The sequence below is a fragment of the Euphorbia lathyris genome, chromosome 7 (genome assembly GCF_963576675.1).
Source record: "Euphorbia lathyris chromosome 7, ddEupLath1.1, whole genome shotgun sequence".
Taxonomy (NCBI): domain Eukaryota; kingdom Viridiplantae; phylum Streptophyta; class Magnoliopsida; order Malpighiales; family Euphorbiaceae; genus Euphorbia; species Euphorbia lathyris.
In genome coordinates this window covers 9,947,859-9,968,375 of record NC_088916.1, presented here as the reverse complement: position 1 = coordinate 9,968,375, position 20,517 = coordinate 9,947,859, and the positions used below count along the sequence as shown (strand labels likewise).

Below are 20,517 nucleotides of genomic sequence, written 5' to 3'. Positions count from 1 at the left end.
TTTCACTGACTTTCAAGTGTTTCTCTCTAGAAACTTCTCTCTAAACTCAATATTATCATCTCAATTGATGTTTTGAATGATTTGGAGATGAATTGTGTGTGTTTTGGAATGATTTGGGTTGAAGAAGATGAAGATGAATCTTTCTCTCACTTCCTCTATCTTTCTCTGTAACTCTTCTAACCTTCTATAACTTCTTTTTTCTTTTTCTTTTTTCTAAAATGGCTTCCCCATTCCTTAACCGAATGTGAATAGTTTTTTACTATTATTTTGAGTTAATGTGCATGTTACAGTAGAAATTCAAAAACTGATGTAACTTTCTACCAGTTGCCGATCGACCACCATTTAGTTAGAGGCAGATTTGCCCCTAATCCCGGATGTAGTGCAGATCATTCCGGGTCTTTAAAATGACCTTTCCAATCTCGGATTTTGATGATTTTTATACGGTTGGATTCATCTCGATGATACGGACATTTTATGTTTTAAGGTCCAAATTAAAAAATATGGCTTTAACATCGTCTCATGTTCCTGTTCGGAAAACTTCAAATGGTCATAACTCCTTCGTTTGACCTTTGAATTGCGTCCCAAATGGTGCACTAGAATTAGAATGGAAAATAGTTGACTTTAAGCTCTAAGATTGAGATAAATAAGTTTGGATTTCGGTCTTTAATCACATACGAAGCGATACGGGACCCAGCTATAACATACCAAGCACAGACAACCTAATTACATCATTAGAGTCCGTGCTAACAGGCATTCATATTTAAAAAGTACCCATGAAGCAATTTCACCTGCTCTACTGACCTTCATCTTTCTTTTTAAAGGTTCAAGCACATTGATGGAATCTTTGATACGCATGTACGTGTGAACTGCTCTAGTGAAGTTATTGATGTCAGATTCCACAAACAAACCCAGAAAATTGCCAATGGTAATCGCAACCTTTCAAACATAAACCCTGGAGGTAAATCATAAATCTGTACTCAGAACTCCGCGTCTGTCAACACCACGTCTTTCAGATTGAAATTCTCGTCGAGTCTCTTGGTTAGGAGCAGGTTTTGCTCATATGTCCAAGGGCCCCATTGAATAACCCGTTCGCGCTCCAAAAGGTGAAAGAAGTCAAACCGATAGAGATTGGCACCTATCTCCTCAATACACATTCCTAAGAACTTGAAAACTACATTGAAAATCAAACTATGAACCATGTGTACGTAAACCCTTATGTAAGATCTAATATAATAAAGTTTTGAGATTCGTTGACTTACTAGATAAATTTGTGGGATATTTAAAATATATATAACGTAAGGGAATAGTAATAGTATTAATTTATATTATGGAGAGAGTTGAATAAATGAAAGGGAAAGGTGAGCCAAGCCAACTACTAAATTCCATATATAAATAAAGCATCACCAAAGCAATGTTTTATATCTTTCAAAAATGGTTGAGAAAGAGCTTCCAAATAAGGCTTTTGGATGGGCTGCAACCGATCAAACTGGTGTCCTTTCTCCTTTCCATTTTTCTAGGAGGTTATTCTTGTCTTTTCCTTCTATATATTTTTTTATTATTATCCTCTTCTTCCGTTAAACGAGCCTAACCTTTTATAAGTAGTTCGGTATTCGGTTTTTACTCAATCTTGTTCGGCTCATTTTGTAAATGAGCCGAACTTGAGTATTATTATGAGATTCTATTCGTAAATGAATCGAATTTGAGCACGATAAAACTCGGCTCGATGCGAGCAAGCTCGATTATAGATACAGTTGCCAAAATGGATCATGACATGATAACACAATTCAGTAATCTGCAAATTAAACGAATTAGGGTTGAGGCGAGTTCATATCATAAAAGGGTTGATACAATTAACCCAAAAAATAAACAAGTCGTGTTCCGGGTTGACTCATCAGCTCTTTAATAAACTTTCTAACCCGTTTAACTTTTAATTTTTTTTTTTGTAAATAATATATTTATTAAAGTATAGGGTGTATAAACCATTGACTTTGATTTTTGTAGATTTGAATTTTATATTTTCTTAAATTATTATGTATCTTTGGAAATATTAAACGGGTAAAACAAGTCAACTGAGGTATTTATTTATTATTGTGTCATGTCAATTCGTTTATTAAATGGGCCGTGTCAAGGTTAACCTTTAATTATTAATGAACCCGACACGACCCGTTTATGATTCATGAACCCATTTTGACACCCTTAGTTATAGGTTTGTGTACGATTTCTTAAACGAGGCATAAAGAAACTCGATTATATTATTAATGAAGACTTTCGATTATAATGTTTATGAACAAACTCGTGAACAAGCTCGGTTTTAAAAGGGAAAACGTAAAACTATGTAGTTTTTTGTGAATTTTTAGTTTTATAGGTTTTAAAAACTACGAAGCTGATGAACATAATTAATGAATTTTCGTAAGTAAAGTTCATAAACAAAATTAATGGGCTGCTCATGAGATTTGCTCACGAACAAATAATAACAAGCTACTCGAGAGCACCTCGTGATCGAATAATTTTCTTATTAAACCGAGCTTGAATATGAAATCGAAGTCGAATTCGTCCATTTTTTATCGAGCCAAATATAAATATATCAGAACTCGGCTCGACTCGATTACAGTCTACTTTATATTGATGAATATAATTAATGTTTGTATGTACTTGCAGGGCAACGGGAGAGAAAGATGTGTGTTTGAAAGTAATGTATTGTGGAATATGTCATTCCGATCTTCACATGATCAAAAATGACATGGGCTTTACTACTTATCCTTTTGTCCCTGGGTAAGTACTCACTTTTCACTTTAACCCTTCAATTTTCCATACAACAACAACAAAGCCTTAGTCCCGAAATGATTCGGGGTCGGTTAACATGAACCATCATATAAAACCGTGAAATCAAGTCGTGTCAATGACACAAATTCGCTCCCTCCACTCCGTCCTATCCACTACCATATTTTCCTCAATTTCCAATAAACTCATATCACTCTCGATCACCCTCCTCCAAGTTTGCTTAGGTCTTCCCCTACCCCTCACCACTACATCCCTTTGCCACTCTTCGGTTCTCCTAACCGGCGCATCAAACGCTCTACGTCTCACATGGCCAAACCACCTTAGTCGGTTTTCTCTCATTTTATTCTCAATAGATGTGACCCCTACTTTTGTCCTAATTATTTCATTACTCACCTGATCCTTTCTCGTATGACCACACATCCATCTCAACATACGCATCTCCGCCACCGACATCTTATGGATGTGGCAGTGTTTCACTGCCCAACACTCCGTACCATATAACAGTGCTGGTCTAATTGTCGTCCGGTAGAATTTCTCCTTCAATCTATTAGGCATGCCGGGGTCACAAAGGAAACCCGTAGCACTCTTCCACTTCCACCAACCAGCTTTAATCCTATGAGCAACATCTTCATCTACTTCTCCATCCGTTTGGATAATAGATCCTAAATACCGGAAGCAATTCGAGGCCTGAACAACTCTCCCATCTAGGATGATTGTCTCTGCCTCCCTACTCCTATGGCCGCTAAACTTACACTCCAAATATTCTGTCTTACTTCGGCTCAACTTAAAGCCTCTAGATTCTAGAGTTTGTCTCCATAGTTCCAACTTCCTCTCCACTCCTTCTTTCGTCTCATCAACCAACACAATATCATCTGCAAACAGCATGCATCATGGTATACCATCTTGAAGTGAACTTGTTAGTTCATCCATAACGATGGCAAAAAGAAATGGGCTTAGTGCGGAACCTTGATGCACTCCAATCGTAATAGGAAACTCTTCAGTCTTCCCAACACTAGTACGTACACTCGTGCATGCTCCCTCATACATGTCCTTTATGATGTCAATATATTTCCGCAAAATGCCTTTCCTTATCAAGGCCCACCAAAGTACTTCCATTGGTACCTTATCATATGCTTTCTCCAAGTCAATGAAAACCATATGCAAGTCTTTCTTCTTATTTCGATAGTGCTCCATTAATTGTCTCATTAGATGGATGGCTTCCATAGTTGATCTTCCCGGCATAAAGCCAAACTGGTTTTCCGAGATCTTCACCGTCCTCCTTAGCCTTTGTTCGATCACTCGCTCCCAAAGTTTCATAGTGTGACTCATTAATTTGATTCCCCGATTTCTTTTTTTTTTAATTTGATTCACAACGTCATATCTTTTTACATGTATCAATTTAAAATACAGAAAATTAATGTCATTTTGATTGAATTTACCTAAAATATCTCAATAAGTTAACTTATCTACAAATAAAATCTCTAATTAAAGTTTAGGGTTAATTTCAAATTAAACTATACGTTTTTACATATCAGTATTTGTGGGGTTTTTTTTTTTTTTTGGTTAAAAATCAAACCATATGGTTTGCAAAATTTTCATTTTGGGTTAACTTTACCAAATTTGACCGATAACGATCTCAAAATAAAAAAAAAATCAAAAATTAAATTATATATTTTAAGCAACTTTAATTCTTCAACTTTTTAGGTTGGAGGTCTGTTTTTTATGAGAGAGAAATTTAGTGTTTAGAAAGAGAAAACTCCAAAAATGATGATTTTGAAAAATAAAAAATATGGTTTTATAGTAAATATGATACTAAAGCTTTAAGGTCAATTAGGATATTAAACTATCAAAATCATCAATCAGGTCCCTAAACTAAGTAAAAATCATCAATTGAATCAGAAATTATGACTATTTAATATAGACTGTAATAATCTATCTCCGTGTTGGTTCAAAATGAGTTTAGGGAAAGAGGTCTGAAAATGTTCAACCGAATGATTTTCGATGAGGCCTTAATTGATGATTTTTGTTTACAATGGAGACTCAATTGATGATTTTTTGTTACTTCATAGACCTAATTGATGATTTTGATAGTTTAAGGTTCTAATTATTAATTATTATGCCTATCATTTAATTTTAAGATGGTTATTCCGAGTTTATTCATTGAGTAGTAACAAGTAATAGATTTGTTTGAATATGAAGGCATGAAATAGTGGGAATAGTGAAAGAAGTGGGAAGCAAAGTAGAGAAATTCAAAGTTGGAGATAGAGTTGGAGTAGGTTGTATGATTGGATCATGTTTAAGTTGTGAAGAATGCAACAACAATCTTGAGAATTATTGCCCACAAGTCATCCCAACATTTCTTGGAAAATACTATGATGGAACTGTTAACTATGGTGGATATTCAGACATTATGGTAGCAGATCAACACTTTGTTGTTAACATACCTCTTAATCTACCTCTTCATGCTGCTGCTCCTCTCTTGTGTGCTGGTATCAGTGTTTATAGTCCACTCAAATACTATGGACTCCACACACCAGGTGATATTTTTAACTACATTACCATGAGGTTGAGATTTGGCCTACCAGTAAACGTTGTTGTCATGCCATCGAGAGGTTATGAGTATGAGTCTTAGGAACGGCGTCTTCCTAAAAAATTCATAGGGGAAGGCTGGTCCCAATAAAATCACTCAATTTTGAGTTCTGTCTCAATTAGGTCACTCCAACGATTTTAGTGGTTAAAATTAGGGCTGTCAATTAGTTGGGGATTCCCCATCCCCGTTGGAGACTCGCCCCGATGGGGCGGGGAATCCACGTTTGGGATCTCCATGGGACGGGGATGGTTTGTATATTGTCCCCGACAGTCGGAGACGGAGGGGATGGTTATAAGTGTCTCATCCCCGTCCCCGTCCCTCAACCCCGAATGTCCCCAATGGGAATCCCCGACTAAATACGATATAGAAAAAAAAAAAACTAATATATATATAATCTATTTTGGACTTGTTTTTATTTTATGCTTTGAATCTTTGTTTGTAATTGTTTAGTTAATTTTCTATATCTAGTAGTTTATGATTTTATATGTCCCTGAAATAGTAGTTTATGACTTTAAAAAAATTATATACTATAAATTGATGCTTTACAAGAAAAAATTAAAAAATTTAAAAACTTAAACGGTGATAGGGATTCCTCGTAAGACGGGGATGGTAGCTAAATTTTTCCTATTTGTAATTCGGGGATGGGGAATCCTCGAGACAAGTGGTCAGGGATGGTTAATGCAATCCCCCCTCCCCCCGTTTACAACCCTAAATGCCTCGGAAGGATACTATAACTGGCACGTCAGTATAAGTCAACTCATATATCTTATCGAAACGACACATGACAGCCCAAAAAAAATTGTTTTTTTTTCATAAAAATAATCGTCACGTGACAAAAAGGTGGCGCTACGTGGATGCCATATGTGGTTTCGGTCAGAGATCTGAGTTGACTCATGCTGATATGTCACTATTATGATATCTTTTAATTAACTGAAATCGCTGGAGCGATCTAATTGAGACAAAACTTAAAGTTGAGTGATTTTATTGAGTAAAATTGAAACTGACTAACATTTTTAAAACAACCATATAAATTCAATGACTAATGGTACATTTACCTTCAATAATCACCCATCACTTATTTTCGTTTTCTAGTATTATAGTCAAACATAGGAAAATATTTTATTTTTCAATAAAAGAATTTCTTTTACATATTATTTTCCGACAAACATACAAGTGCGGAAATTGTAAAAAGGTTTTGTTAATAATATTAGAAAAAGAAAAGTTTGTATTTTTTTTAAAAAAGTTTGTAAATTTGTGAAACAGGTATGCATGTTGGCGTGGTTGGGCTAGGTGGGCTTGGTCATATGGTTGTGAAATTTGGCAAGGCTATGGGTTTGAAAGTCACCGTCATTAGTACCTCTCCTCACAAAGAGTATGACGCTATTCAGAGTCTTGGTGCTGACTCTTTTTTGGTCAGTTCGGACAATGATCAAATGAAGGTACACATTATTATTATTATCTATGAACTTATAAACTGTCTCGTTAGTATTCTGAACTTCCTTAAAATAATTTATTGACTACTTTAATTTATTTAAAATGACCGATTTAATTCTGCTCAATTTGAAGAAATCGGGACAATGTAAAAATCTTTACTTAAGCAGTCGGCTGGACCGATTTTTAGAACACTAGTTGATCATAAGAAATTGTTTAAAATGTTGTTGTATTATTAAAACAGATATAAACAATGTTTCAAAATTCACGAAACTATTTCAATTTATTGATAAACTTGTTTGGAAGATCCAATTTGGCAATCGAATAATTGTCAAATCAACCCATTCAAATTTTGTTAGGTAAATATATAATTGCACAATTTCATGTGTTGCAAGTATATATGCACTTTGAACCTAAAAAGTGATAAGCAAATTAAGACATTATCTCCATAAAATTATTACTATTGTGCTTAATATATTAAGAGCTCACTGAATTTGCCCCAAAAGCTGAACTTACAAACTGTATTGTGAACTTGTTTCAAGTAACCTATTGACCACTTAAATTTGTTTGAAATGGCTGATTTGTCCACTGAAATTGTTTAAAATGACATATTAACCACTTTAATTTATTTAAAGTAACAGTTAATCATATCATGTTAAGCAAGTTCATGAAGCTACATAACACTTTGTAAGTTTAGTCAATCAATCAACTTTATGGGTCAATTAAGTTCAGATGGCTTCTAATATATTAATTTGAAAAAACTCATATGGTTTCACTAATTTGCAGATTAGTACTTGTCGTCATTTTTATTACAAAAAATGACTGATTTTGCTCCGTTACCAAATAAAATATTTTCGCCTAGCATCGTCAATTTTGCTGACGTTATAAAGGGCAATTTTACTAAAAAAAATTCCCTTTTTGACTTTTCAAAGTAAAAAAGGAAGAATTTTTTTTGACAAATTGTTCTATGCCACGTAAGCAAAACTACCGTAATTAGTCGAAAATCTTTTATTTAACCAGTCTTTTTTGTGTTGAAAATTACTAACACCGACAAATTTGCAAATCAATGAAATCATAAGAGTTCTTTTTTAGGATTAACCCTTACTATTATGTTGCATATGAATTAAAATAAAAGTATAAAAATAAACCATATGGTTCGGATGAATTGTAAAGACAGTCTTTGTGGTTTAAAAATTTATAAATAGTGGTCTGTGTTTTGTGAAAATTGTAGTTAAAAGACATACGAGTCAATTTTTCAATCAAACAATACTTGTGGTTTAATTAATTTGCAAAATCAGACTTTGTATTTTGGATAATTTACAAACTCAAACCGCTCTCTTTTGGATAAATAGACAGCAACTTTTGACAAAATAGCTTAGTTTGTAACTGCACAAAGCACAAATTTTTGTATGGAAACTGTATTTACAAATCGATCAAATTTCAGAATTTATTTTTTTTAGTTTTCTTTAAATTTAACAAAAGATGGTTAATAGTTTGAAGATATTGATAAATTTGGTGAATATTGTAGGAAGCAATGAGCACAATGGATGGTATAATAGATACAGTATCAGGAAATCATCCTCTATTGCCTTTGTTGGATTTATTGAAACCTCATGGAAAGTTGGTTTTGATTGGTGTCACTGCAAAATCACATGAACTTCCACCTTCTGCCTTGCTCTCAAGTATATTATATATCTTCTAATTTACCAATATACCCTCAACGTTTATATAGAAACGTCAGTTTAGTCCCAACGTATAAAATAGCATCATTTTAATCTCAAAGCTCGTGAAATAGTGAAATTATAAGCCTGGATTAACGGAACTTGATGACTCAAACATACAAGTTCCGTTAACACAATCCTATAATTGTACCGTTGCACAAAAGTTGCGACTAAAATGACGTTATTTGCACATTGAATTTAAATTGGCACTTCCTCAAAAGGAAAAAAAAATTAAGATTATTTTGATACTTATCTCTTACTTTTAGACTAAAAGCACTATCTCGCTTCTGGTATAAAAAGCACACAAGATCACTAAAGTAGAAAGTATTTGCACCACTAAAGTAGATTCTTCTTCTGGAAAGTCACTAAAATAAGCACATCTCCGCCAATAAAGTCACAATGACCGAATCTGACGACCTACTCCATTGAAATACTAACATCAATGACATATCGTAAACATAATTAGAGTATCCACTAGTGCCAACCACATGTCGTCCACATGATTGCCAAGTGTCCAAAAAGGAAAACAAAATATCACACTAACTGACACTTGGCAGCCATGTGAACAGCATGACGACTGCTCCAATCATGTCTAGGATGTGTCAATGAGGTGTCGTTGCCGTCAGCATTCGGACATAGTGACTTTATTAACTTGAGAGTGCTACTTTAACTCAAAATCTACTTTAGTGACTAATGGCGTAGATACTCTCTACTTTAATGACTGTGTGCGCTTTTTACCCCTTGCTTCTGAGCTATCCAAAATGTTGATTTTTGGACTCTAATCTATTATTTGGTACATTTACTCCTTAACCTATTCAAATTTGGTGAGATCTCAACCGGATGCAAATGGTTAAGATTTTACCAATTTTTGATAGCACAAAAAGGGTAAAGATCAATATCTTAAATCGATCAAAGGATAGAGATTATCAAAATAATAGGTTAGAAGCCAAAAACCAACACTTTTTTTTACAGGTCCGAAACCAAATAGTGCTTTAATCCTTATTTCGATGATAATTAAACTTGTATTATGAATTGCTATAATAGAGAGAAAAATGGTGGGTGGGAGCAGCATTGGTGGAATGAAGGAGACACAAGAGATGATTAACTTTGCAGCAGAACATGGAATAACTGCAGATGTTGAACTCATACCATTTGATTATATCAATACTGCCATTGATCGATTGCTCAAAGCTGATGTTAAATATCGATTTGTCATTGACATTGCTAATTCTGTTTCTTCGAATGATTATATATATAATATATAAATTAAATTAAATTTAGAATAATTCGGGTTTAAGTGGATTCAACCAATGAAAAATTTGATATATAAATATTTTATGTATCTACTTTTTCATCGGTCGAGTGCATTTGAATCTGGACTGTTACATAATGAATGCGTTTGTAAGAAGGTTTGTGTTAAATGGAATAAGAATTCAAATAATATGAATCTCTTTCTTTAATTAGTCAATACTAGCAGAAAATCCGTGCAATATACATGTTGTTGCATGTTATTATTATTTTTCAAGTGATAAATTTAAATTTTTCCTCATTGTTTTTTTGTGAAATTCTTATGTATGCTTAGCGTATAAAATTGTACTCTTTTATTCTTACTTAACAAAAAAATTGGTACAAACTGGTATAACCCTTATTTGACTATTATATCGGATCTTCAAACAAGGTTACTGATAAATTGAAAAGTTTCATGCATTTTGACCAGTTAATCAACATTTTAGACAAAAAAAATTATGATTACTTGTACATAACAAACTTGAGTTTTAACATGTTGTTTGTAATTGTATTAATAACACGAAATATATATTTTAAATATAATTGATGTTTTGAAGATCTAATATGACAATTAAATAACAGATCAAATAAAAATAACTAGTCTTTTCAAGTGTTTTTATGATGTATGGGTAAATTAGACTTAGTTTTTGAGATTGTTTGAAACGGCAATTTTTTTATCAAACAAATGATTAATCACAGTTTAAAATGCTAAATTCTATGCAGCTTAAATTCCTAATATGATCTAATTCTATATAATTTTCAAAACTTACAAAAGATTGATCCCTATAAAAAATACATAATGCTAGATATATAAGTGATCGAATGTTTAGAAAATCATACATAATAGGACAATGAAGTTACTAAAGTTTTAGTCTGGCTACAATAAAGTTACAATAGTTTTTTTAGTCGACGTGGCACTAAAGTGATGATGTGACGCTGGTAAAAAAACTCAATCAGCAGCAAAACTTTAGTGTTTTAAAATTTAATGACCAAACTTCAGTGACCATTAGTGTTTTTTTTATCCACTAGTAAAGCAATGGAAAGCTTGAAACAATTGACGCCGAATAAACGAGCAGCAAATAAATTTGGTAGAGCAACAAAACCACAATGAGTCTGAGTAAGAAACGAACATCTTAACATAGAACATTAGCATACAACAACAACGGCCATCATGCCCATATTGTTCAAGTGATATTGCTAAAATAGTTACTTATTTATACATGGACTTAGGACAGTTAAAAGTAACATTTTTATTGCTGATTACACAAGATTCACTTACATGCCAAGATGACTTCAAGTTTCAACTCTTATTGCTCCCTTCAGTACTCTGAAAATGAGAATAAATCAATCAACTCAGATTTTTCTAAGAGAGCCTGAAAACTGCTATCTCAAAAAGAAACAGAATTAACCAGAACAAGACATTGCAAGTTATTGCCAGAAATACAAGCCTACAATAGGAAATTAAGTGTCAACCACCTTCTAGCAACAAGGCATTCACGGCTGTCAATTTCACATAACAACACGATTTATAGAGACAACTGGCAGAATCAAATTCATCAGTGATTTTCATCAGTATTCACTTGAAAAATGACAAAATTGAGCTAGAGCAAAAACGATTAGTGCGAAATTGCAACCTTGAAAACATTAAGGATATAATTACACTTCCCCAAATACGTTTTGGAATTTTTTGACCCTTGTCCTATTTTTAAGTGCAGAAACCAATATACGTTGCATAAAAAAGGAGTAGATATGAGAAAGAAGTGGATCTACTTTTAAGACAAACATTTGGCCAGCACCAATATCAGACCTCAAACTGATAGAACTGGTAGTTCAAGTTTATAGTACAAATGCAATACCAAATTGAATTTTAATCGGCATGCATTCAGGCCATCCAACAAAGATCAAAATCAACTTGAACCTTGCCTCACATGGCATAATTTCTTGGAGATGTTCCAGCAAGATGACAACAGTAAATAATTATAAACCACTACTAATAGGGTTGTAATTGAGCCAAGCCGAGCTTCAAGCTCGGTGTGAGCTCAAAATCATGTTCAAACTGATATCACTAAGGAAATTATTTGCTTGCAAGCAGGTCGTTTATTTGTTCACGAGCTTTGCTCTCCAGCAGCTCGTTAATTATGTTCATGAACTTTGCTCGCGAACAGCTCATTAATTTTGTTCATAATCTAGCTCAAGAGTGAAGCTCGTGAACAAATTAGATGCTAACTTATTACTAAATTCAAACATATCTAACTATTAGGTCTAAATAATATTAACAACACAAAACTACGTAGTTTATAAGCTTGTTTATGAGCTTGTCCATAAGCTTTATAATCGAGCATGTTCATGTTCATGAGCTTTATAATTGAGCTTGTTCATGAGCTTATTCACAAACTTACAACTGAGCCTGCTCACGTTTCACCATGCTCAAGCTCAGGTCGTTACAAATCGAGCCTCACGTGCTCAGCTCATTTATAAATCGAGCCGAACCACTGAACTGCTCATGAGCTGCCGGCTCATTTACAGCCCTAATCACTAACATCAATTCCTTCGCTCACTTCTCAAATCACAAGGTAATGAAGATAGGGAAAAGAAAGAGCAATAAATTCTAGCTCAAAAGATTGCAGCACACTAACTTTAGAATTACTCCACTAACTAACTCATTTTGCTAAACTATCCTCAACTGCCTACCCAGGATTAACAACATTCAAGCCAGTGGGATAGGGATCCCAATTCTCATATTCCCCTAACACACTAACCAATGTACCAAACCGACCAAAAACAACCACAGCCCAGAAGAACCTAGAATGAAAACTCAAACCAGACACAATATCTACACTTTTTTTTTTTTTTTTGTTCAGAATTTGTCCAAAAGCATATAAGAAAGACCAAAACAAAGCCAGATTTTATCATCTAATTTTGCATTTTGATGCTTACAACTAATAAAGTTAGGAATTCTACATAAACCAACAGGGCAATGGAAAATACTTATTTCCCTTTCTTTGTGTTAAAAGTAATTAACACATGGAAAACAGATCAGGTGCAAGAGAAGAGATCTTCATCAACAAAGTTAAAAAATAGGGAAAATTTCAGGAAATCACATAAAAGCAAACAGGCAAAATTCTCGAGTTGGCAATGGATTCCAAGAAGACTAGATAAATGTACATGATGTAGGTTTAAACTCCATTGAAGGCAAAACAATTATGTACCTTGTCAGCGCTCTCTTTCTGTTTCTCAGCCCTTTCTTTCTCAGCCTTCTGCCTCATCTTCTCCAGCCTCTCCCTCTCCATTTTCTTCAAATAGATGTCCAGAAGGTATCAGCAAAAATCAAAAGCCGGAAAAAAATGAATCAGATTACTGATGCAATCACAATTGCAGAACCAAACAGTATTATATTCATACAAATAATGAACTGAGCAAGACAAAGAAACTAAAATCCCCTGATTCAATCCAGACCTCAGACAAGTGAAATATTGGAAATCAAAACATTGCCGTCATCCTAATTTGGAATTAAAAGATCACTTACATTCATGAAACAAATCAACCAAAGAAAAACAAGTAACTATGTCATCTTGATAGTCTTAAAATCACTTCTAGAAGCATCACATACATAAAACCGACTAATCGATTTCCCTATGTAATTTCTTTTCGCTTTCCAAACACAATCCCTGAACTATATTAAACTAAGAGCAGAATCGTTCTCCACCAAAGCAATTTCACTAACATCTCTCAAACAAAAAACGAATATAGTTTAAATCATAAACATATCAAGAGAAATGAAAATAGAAGGCATCATTGACCTAGATACTTGGATCAAAGAGTTCATAATAATCAGTTTCCCTTTCTTGTCTTTCATTCTATTTTATCTACTTCTACTTTCAAAACTTCATCGGGAGTCAAGCAGTATATATGTATATATAACTGGAAAATAAAAAAAGAAAAACGAAAGAAAGAAAGAAACCTGTATATAAACGGTCTCGGCGGCGCGTTCCTCTTCACTGAGGACTCGGCCCTTTCCGTCGCTGAAGTAACGAGAAGCCGCCCGAGTTGACTGCATCGAGCTAGTGACAGTGAGTCGGTTGAGCGAAAATCTAGTTGCCATTTCTTCTTTCAGAGTTCAAAAGGGGTCTTCTACGTATTCTAGAAAATGAAAGAGACTACTAAGAAAGAGTTTTAAACGGGAAAAAAGCGGGCTACACGGGCAGAATACATCGGGTAGAATCTTAATTAATCAATAAATTATTAATTATTAATTTATAAAGTAGTAAAATTGAAAATGATTCGATATCTTTGAAATGAATCACAAAAGAAATGAAGCAATTATAACATCAATAACTTTTTATAAAAAATTTGTTGATAAGGGTATACCATAATTTTTTTAGTAAGAACAAGAAAGAAAAAGATAAACAAAACACTACGATAAACTAACCTGGAATTAGCCTAGGAAAGCTAACCCCTACATTATCTTCAGACAACAAAGACACAAGGAACTCAGGGGGAAGAAAAAATAGAGACGCCCAAAGCCCTCTCATGACCTTCAGCAGCAAGTTGATCTGTCATCTGGCCCTGTGTGGCGCTGAGGTTTCTCAGAGTCTCGGCCAGCCAACACCATCCGAGGGGTCTATCCCCTTTTAACAGTAGGCATCCCGTCAATTCATATATCCGTAATCCGTCTCGGAGGGGTTTATCGTGGTTAAACCTCGATATATAAGCAACTCGCACTATGGGCCTACCCAAAGTGTCCGACGGGATTCTACCCGAACGGAGACATCCGCCTCCCTTCCCCAAGGCCGGATGCCCGACTCTCCTAGTCCCTAGTGGACTAGGGTGGATCACTTAAACCAGTCCCAACAACTGGCCCAGGGGTTGGCGGAGATCCGACGCCTGATGTTATAATATTTTCTTGATAAATTATTTCCTTTATTATGGAAGTTTTGTGAATGTTAGAGTTCATACGTTCATTCGGGTAGTTCTTACTTTAATCGGGTATGGAAATACCAACATTCACAAAACTTTTTAATCAGGGAATGCGGAATAGTGATCCGGATCTCCGTCGGGGAGGTCCTGCTTCTTCGGGGTTCGGCTCTGCGCGGGGATCGGTCCCTGCGGACACTCCGAAGATTAAGACAGTTAGTTATTCTTAGAAAGTTTAGTAATCTAGTGTGAGTGAAGTAGAGAGAATATGAGTTACCCGATCTGTTGTCCTTCCTTTAATGGCCTATTTATATCGGATTGACTTGGGCCTAGGGGCCCTCTGCCGTCCTGGCCCATTTGCCTGTCGGACGTTGGTGGGCCTCTTGGGCCTTAAGGTGATATTCTGAATCAAGTGGTCCCCCCCCCCCCCCGGCGATGTTAGCCGAGCATTTCATGCGAGGAGATATGAGTCTAATAGGATTTATTCCCCTTTTAACAAGTGGTGGACAGCTGGACGTAAAGGTGCCCGATTTGCCCATTTGAGACCTTTCAGAACTATGCATGCGTCTGTGGGTATTAGTGCATAATTTATTGCCCTTGCATTAAATGCGCCTGCATGCGCCGTAAAAGACACCTTGAACATCGTGCGTTGCCGGCGCCTCCATTTTTGGCTGGCTATAAAGAGGAGGGGGAAAACCTCTTTTGCGGTTTATTTTGCCATAGTTTCGTCCCTTTGTGTTCTTGTACCGTCTCGTGCTATATTTGAAGCCGCTGCCTCCTGCCGATCGTCCCGTCGGTGCTCTTCGATTCTAGTCGTGCTTGCTGGGTGCCGGACATATTAGTTGACGGAGCTTTGCTTGATCATTCCTTACGGCGTCTGTCGTAACCTTTGTGAGGTCAGTCGTACCTCTAATTTCTCCTATCTTTCGCTCTTTTCTTTAGTTGTTTTTTCTGGGGAGGGGGAGTATGTCAGAGGGTTCTTCACGGGGAGCCCTAAGAAGATTGCCGCCAGTGACACCGGGTGATTTTACGCTGCGAGACGCTTCGCGAACGCGGGTCGTAAAACGTAAAAGGCGGGTGATCGCGGGAGAGGAGAGTGCTTCTGCTGCGATAAAGAGGAAGAAAAACGTAGAGCGTGCGCCGCCTAGTGTTGAGCGGCCGTTAGGAGGAGTCGCCGCCGGAGTTCTTGAGGTAGTGGTTGTAGTACTAGAGGGTTTGATAACCGAAGAGCGTCCCCTGGCCTCGATTTACGAGGAGATGCGCCAGAGGGTATGGACTCGCGCCGCGGGGGTCACTAGTATTGATGGTCGTCGGTTTGAGGGAGTGGAGCGGCCAAAAAGGCCGGAATCTTTTTCGGTCGAAGATGCGCATAGTATCATTATTTCTGAGGATTTGGCCGCTATTTCCGCTGTGTATCGACTGGGGAAACCCTACAAGTTGGTCGCGCTCGGGGAAGATATTCGTGCTCATCATACGGGTGGTGTGAACGAGCTTATCGTTTACGAGGAGCAGCTTGAATCGGGGATGCGGTTGCCCCTACTTCCTTTTTTTGTGGAGGTTTTAAAGGAGTATGACCTGTGTCCAGGCCAAATTCACCCGAACGGGTGGAGGATGATGGTGGCCTTCTATTCGTTATGTCGATCAGCTGGGTATCGGGCAACTGGGTTGGTATTCCACGAGTTTTTTCGGCCAAATAAGGGGCCCCGATCGCAACATGTTACCTTCTCGCACCAAAAATTCAAGGTGATTGGCGGGTTGAAAGACAAAGTTCATGAGTACAGGCACCGTTACTTTTTGGTACGAAAGCTGGACGGCGACTTTCCTTTCCGAGTAGTGTGGAACGAGGAGCCCATGGATCCCAGTCGGTGGCTGAAGACTCGAGAAAAGTTGCCTTTTTAGGAGCGGCTCGTGTCATACTTAAAGGGGCTTCCGACAGATAAAGATCGTAAGCAAGATGTCGACGAGCTCGTTCGTCACTTCTTAGCCACCGGATATTATATTTGGAATCAATGGCGAATGGCTCAGATATCCGGATGGACAGCGGAGGACTTTGAGAGGTGGAAACGTGGATACAACTTCAAAGCCGGAGAGTTGGCGGAACTAGAAGCGATTTCTGTGAACGTTGCTGTTGTAGGTGAGGGGTCGGGGTTGTAGGTTTTGTTCATTTCTTTCGATGTGATTTTGTTACTATGTAGTCTATGTGGTCTAAATTTCCCATTCTTCCTTATCATGCAGGTCTAGGAGATCCCCGTGTCAGCATGGACTTTGATCCAAACGAGTTTGGTGTTGGCCTTGATACCGCGGAGGAAGCTTTTGTTGTTGCTTCTGGATCCCTGGCGTCGTTTTCTTCGCTTGAAGACGCGAACCAGGTGGTTCAGAGCATGGGTGGCGTGCTCTCGGCGCACGAGGACCTTGAGGTTGCTGGAGACATTCCGCAAGGGATGCCCGTGGATGAGCAGGAGGCCGAGCAAACTGCTGAGGTGATGGCTGTTGAAGAGGAGCAGGTTGAGAATCAGCTTCAGGGGCCCCTTACCCGGAAACGTAAGAAAGACAATGGTAAGGCCGTTGCTGGGATGAAGAGCGACCCAGTTCGTGTTGGAGATGATATTGGTGGAGAAACCGACAGCTCTAAGCGAGCGTGTACCGAGGGTGGTTCCGATCTTGGAGCAGGGATGATGGATCGCGTAGGCGACCATCCGGAAATGATGAAGAGAATGGATGTTAAGATTGCCAAGTTCCGCGAGTATGTTATGGGCTTATCGGTCCATTCGAATATGGCAACATCTGAACTAGCTCGGGCGATGGCCCGCGTAGCTAAGGTCCCCGGGGAAGTTGTCCGAATGGACGGTGTGTCCAAGATGAACCTTGGCGTGGAGACCCTATCGGCGTTTGGTGGTAAGCTTTCTTGACTTGTTCGCCTAAATTTGTTCCTAACCACTGTGCACTGAGTTATGTTATTCTGATGCAGGCCATTCAAAATGCTAATACTATTTTTGACATGTGTGTTAATGACGAGAACCTGTTTGGGATATGGAGCAAGGTTTGCGGAACGCGGTGAAAGAGCTAGAAACGGCGAATGGGAAAGTAGCCACCGCCGGGGAGCTGTTGGAGCGCCGAGAGGGCGAGATCGCTGTGCTGGCCGAGAAGCTAAAGGTGGAGACAGGAGGCAGGGTGGAGCTGGCGAAAAAATTGAAACTTGATGTGGAGACAATTCGCTCTTATAGAGTTATGCTCAAGTTCGCCACCCTATGGACTTGCCGGATGAAGGAGAAAATTGACGAGAGAGCCAGGCAAGCCGATGCGCTGTCCGAGGAGAACGAGAAACTGAGGCGAGAACTTGAAGCTGCTCGGAAGGAGGCTAGCGAGCTGCGCGCTTTTGCGGGTTAGCGCGAGGAGAAGCTGATTAAAATGGATAGGATGATGCTGATCGCGGCTGCTCACTCCGCCGGGTATGACGTGCCTCCGGAGGTTATATTTTCTCCAAATGTGTACGATAAGGCGGCCCAGGCGAAAGCCGTAGAGTTCTGCGCTCGATTCGAGAAGAAGTGATTTAGACTGTTATCCAGTGTTTTTGTTTGTCAAAAATGTAATAATTCCTGTACGGTTGGTATCTTTGTGGATCTTTTGGCAGTGTAATGTGATCATCATTTTGCACTTTGATTTGATTTGAGCTTGTATGATGTGTTTTTCAAGTCTTGTCTTGCTTTTCTATAAATAGTAGTCGATTTTTTTGCTAGCGGTTTTCATTCATGTGTTGCTCTCACCTCAAGCACTTTTATCTCCAGTCGCCTTTCTGCTTCCAGTTTCGTTGTGATGTCACTCCGGGATGTCATAGACTCTGCTAAGGTGCTCGAGGTGCAGAAAGCTATATCGGTGATGCCGCATCCCTATGTGTATTGTCCCCCGAGGGATGACCACGAGCTGGACAAAAAAGTGTGATACGCTTCCCCTGTATGGATGAACCGGAGTCTTTCGCGGAGAAGTCGAAATGGGGAGAGTGAGAGTTCCGCACCCTACACTGGATCCGCGACGGACTCATGCGAAGTTGTTATCAACGCCTTTTCTTCAACTGAGAAGAAAATCTGGTCGCAGGATGGGATTGGGTTCTTGAATCCCGATGAGTCAGTGGTGCCCGTGACAAACCATCATCCTGCTTGGGTTAGGCGGCTGCTGGCCGATGAACTAGAGCGGGTTATGAACCTTCCTCTTGAGCTGGAGAACTGTCGTCCTGGGCGTCATGCTTTGCCGAGCCGTCCTAATGGGGCGACGTTCGTTGATCCGTTGAAACCTCGCAGCGTAGTTTTTCTTGAATTCTCGAGACAGGGATTTCTGGGGCCTATACCGGCCGACCCGGAACACCGAGTGACGCATGTGGGGAAAGCATGCTTATATCATAGGCAGAACGGGCATAATACCGACGAATGCATTGATTGGCGAGCAGTGCATCAAGCCTTTATGGATGCGGAGGCCATCCCGAACCCTAACAGTGTCCATGCTACTCTCGAGTGATTGTGACGCGTTTGACTTGTAGTTTTCCATAATTTTGGCCGTGGTTGTGGCCTTTCTTCTGTAATGATCTTTTGGAATGTTTTGCTTGTTATGAAATATGTCTATGTCGTTTTGCTTGTTGGTGTGTACCCTGAAATTTCTTCCTTAGTCAGTGTTCACTATGTTCGTTTAGCGCTGTTTAACGGAGCATGAATCGAAGTACTTGCTCATGATAATGTGATCATAACACGAGGTTGTTTCGGTGGCTAGGAAAACATCAGAAGTGCTCGACTAGCCTTGCGGACAGCATTTTGATGCTTTTATAGCGGAGAATGCGATGTGGTGTTCGTCCGCAAACCGTGGATACCAAAATGCGATGGCTAGGCTATTTCGAAGATGATCGAGATGCTCGATAGGCCTTTGGGTAGCATATAGATGCTCTTGTAGCGAAAAATGCAGTGTTGTGCCCGTTATTGAGCAATCGATAACGATATGGGATTATTGGGCGATTGCGAAGGAGATCAAGATGCTCGATAAGCCCTGGGATAGCATATAGATGCTTTAGTAGCGGAAAACGCATTGTTGTGCCCGCTTTTGAGCAATCAATAACAATATGGGATTGTTGGGCGATTGCGATTGCGATCGAGATGCTCGATAAGCCCTGGGATAGCATATAGATGCTTTTGTAGCGGAAAACGCATTGTTGTGCCCGCTTTTGAGCAATCGATAACAATATGGGATTGTTGGGCGAAGGCGATCGAGATGCTCGATAAGCCCTGGGATAGCATATAGATGCTTTTGTAGCGGAAAACGCATTGTTGTGCTCGCTTTTGAACAATCGATCACAATATGGGATTGTTGGGCGATTGCGAAGGCGATCGAGATACTCGATAAGCCCTGGGATAGCATATAGATGCTTTTGTGCTGTGAGGACCGAAACAAGTAGCTCGCTTCCGGTTGTCATCAAGATGAGGTTTTTCAATAAAAAAAAGGAACACAGAACGAGAACCTTTTATTGATGATTTTCCTTTACAAGCTATTGATAATACTTCTTCAATGTCTGGATATTCCAGCTATTGTCGTAGACCAAACCGTCTAAAGAGGTGATCTTGTAGGCTCCATTGTGGAGGACCGTGTCAATCTTGTATGGTCCTTCCCATGACTGGCCGAGCTTGCCTTGAGCCAATAGGGACTGTGCAGCTGCGGCGTCTCTGAGCACAAGGTCTCCGACTTGAAAAGTGCGGGGGCGAACTCTCCTATCGTGATAACGCGCTATGCTCTGCTTATGAGCCGTGATGTGCAATA

The 20,517-nt window shown here is 38.5% G+C and overlaps 2 protein-coding genes across 2 annotated transcripts; one reads left to right on the top strand and one right to left on the bottom strand.

Annotated features, from left to right (window-relative positions):
* Window positions 1–1,428: 1,428 nt before the first annotated feature.
* Window positions 1,429–10,062, top strand: LOC136201177 (probable mannitol dehydrogenase). The gene is made up of 6 exons (XM_065991769.1): window positions 1,429–1,520; window positions 2,659–2,772; window positions 4,981–5,318; window positions 6,635–6,810; window positions 8,331–8,484; window positions 9,568–10,062. The coding sequence occupies exons 1-6, from the start codon at window positions 1,432–1,434 to the stop codon at window positions 9,786–9,788; spliced, it is 1,092 nt and encodes a 363-aa protein (XP_065847841.1). The 5' UTR covers window positions 1,429–1,431; the 3' UTR covers window positions 9,789–10,062.
* An 847-nt stretch (window positions 10,063–10,909) lies between these two features.
* Window positions 10,910–13,964, bottom strand: LOC136201178 (uncharacterized protein At2g27730, mitochondrial). The gene is made up of 3 exons (XM_065991770.1): window positions 13,772–13,964; window positions 13,020–13,103; window positions 10,910–11,137 (listed from the first exon to the last, which is right to left on the bottom strand). Exons 1-3 carry the CDS (start codon window positions 13,910–13,912, stop codon window positions 11,111–11,113), a joined length of 252 nt encoding a protein of 83 aa, XP_065847842.1. The 5' UTR covers window positions 13,913–13,964; the 3' UTR covers window positions 10,910–11,110.
* Window positions 13,965–20,517: the final 6,553 nt, after the last annotated feature.

Coding starts and splice junctions, on each gene's coding strand:
- LOC136201177 (XM_065991769.1), top strand. CDS start 1,432: ATGGTTGAGAAAGAGCTTCCAAATAAGGCTTTTGGATGGGCTGCAACC. Junction 1,521..2,658: donor CCTTTCCATTTTTCTAGGAG/GTTATTCTTGTC, acceptor ATGTACTTGCAG/GGCAACGGGAGAGAAAGATG. Junction 6,811..8,330: donor CGGACAATGATCAAATGAAG/GTACACATTATT, acceptor TGAATATTGTAG/GAAGCAATGAGCACAATGGA.
- LOC136201178 (XM_065991770.1), bottom strand. CDS start 13,912: ATGGCAACTAGATTTTCGCTCAACCGACTCACTGTCACTAGCTCGATG. Junction 13,104..13,771: donor CCGAGACCGTTTATATACAG/GTTTCTTTCTTT, acceptor ATCTATTTGAAG/AAAATGGAGAGGGAGAGGCT. Junction 11,138..13,019: donor AGAAAGAGAGCGCTGACAAG/GTACATAATTGT, acceptor TCTCATTTTCAG/AGTACTGAAGGGAGCAATAA.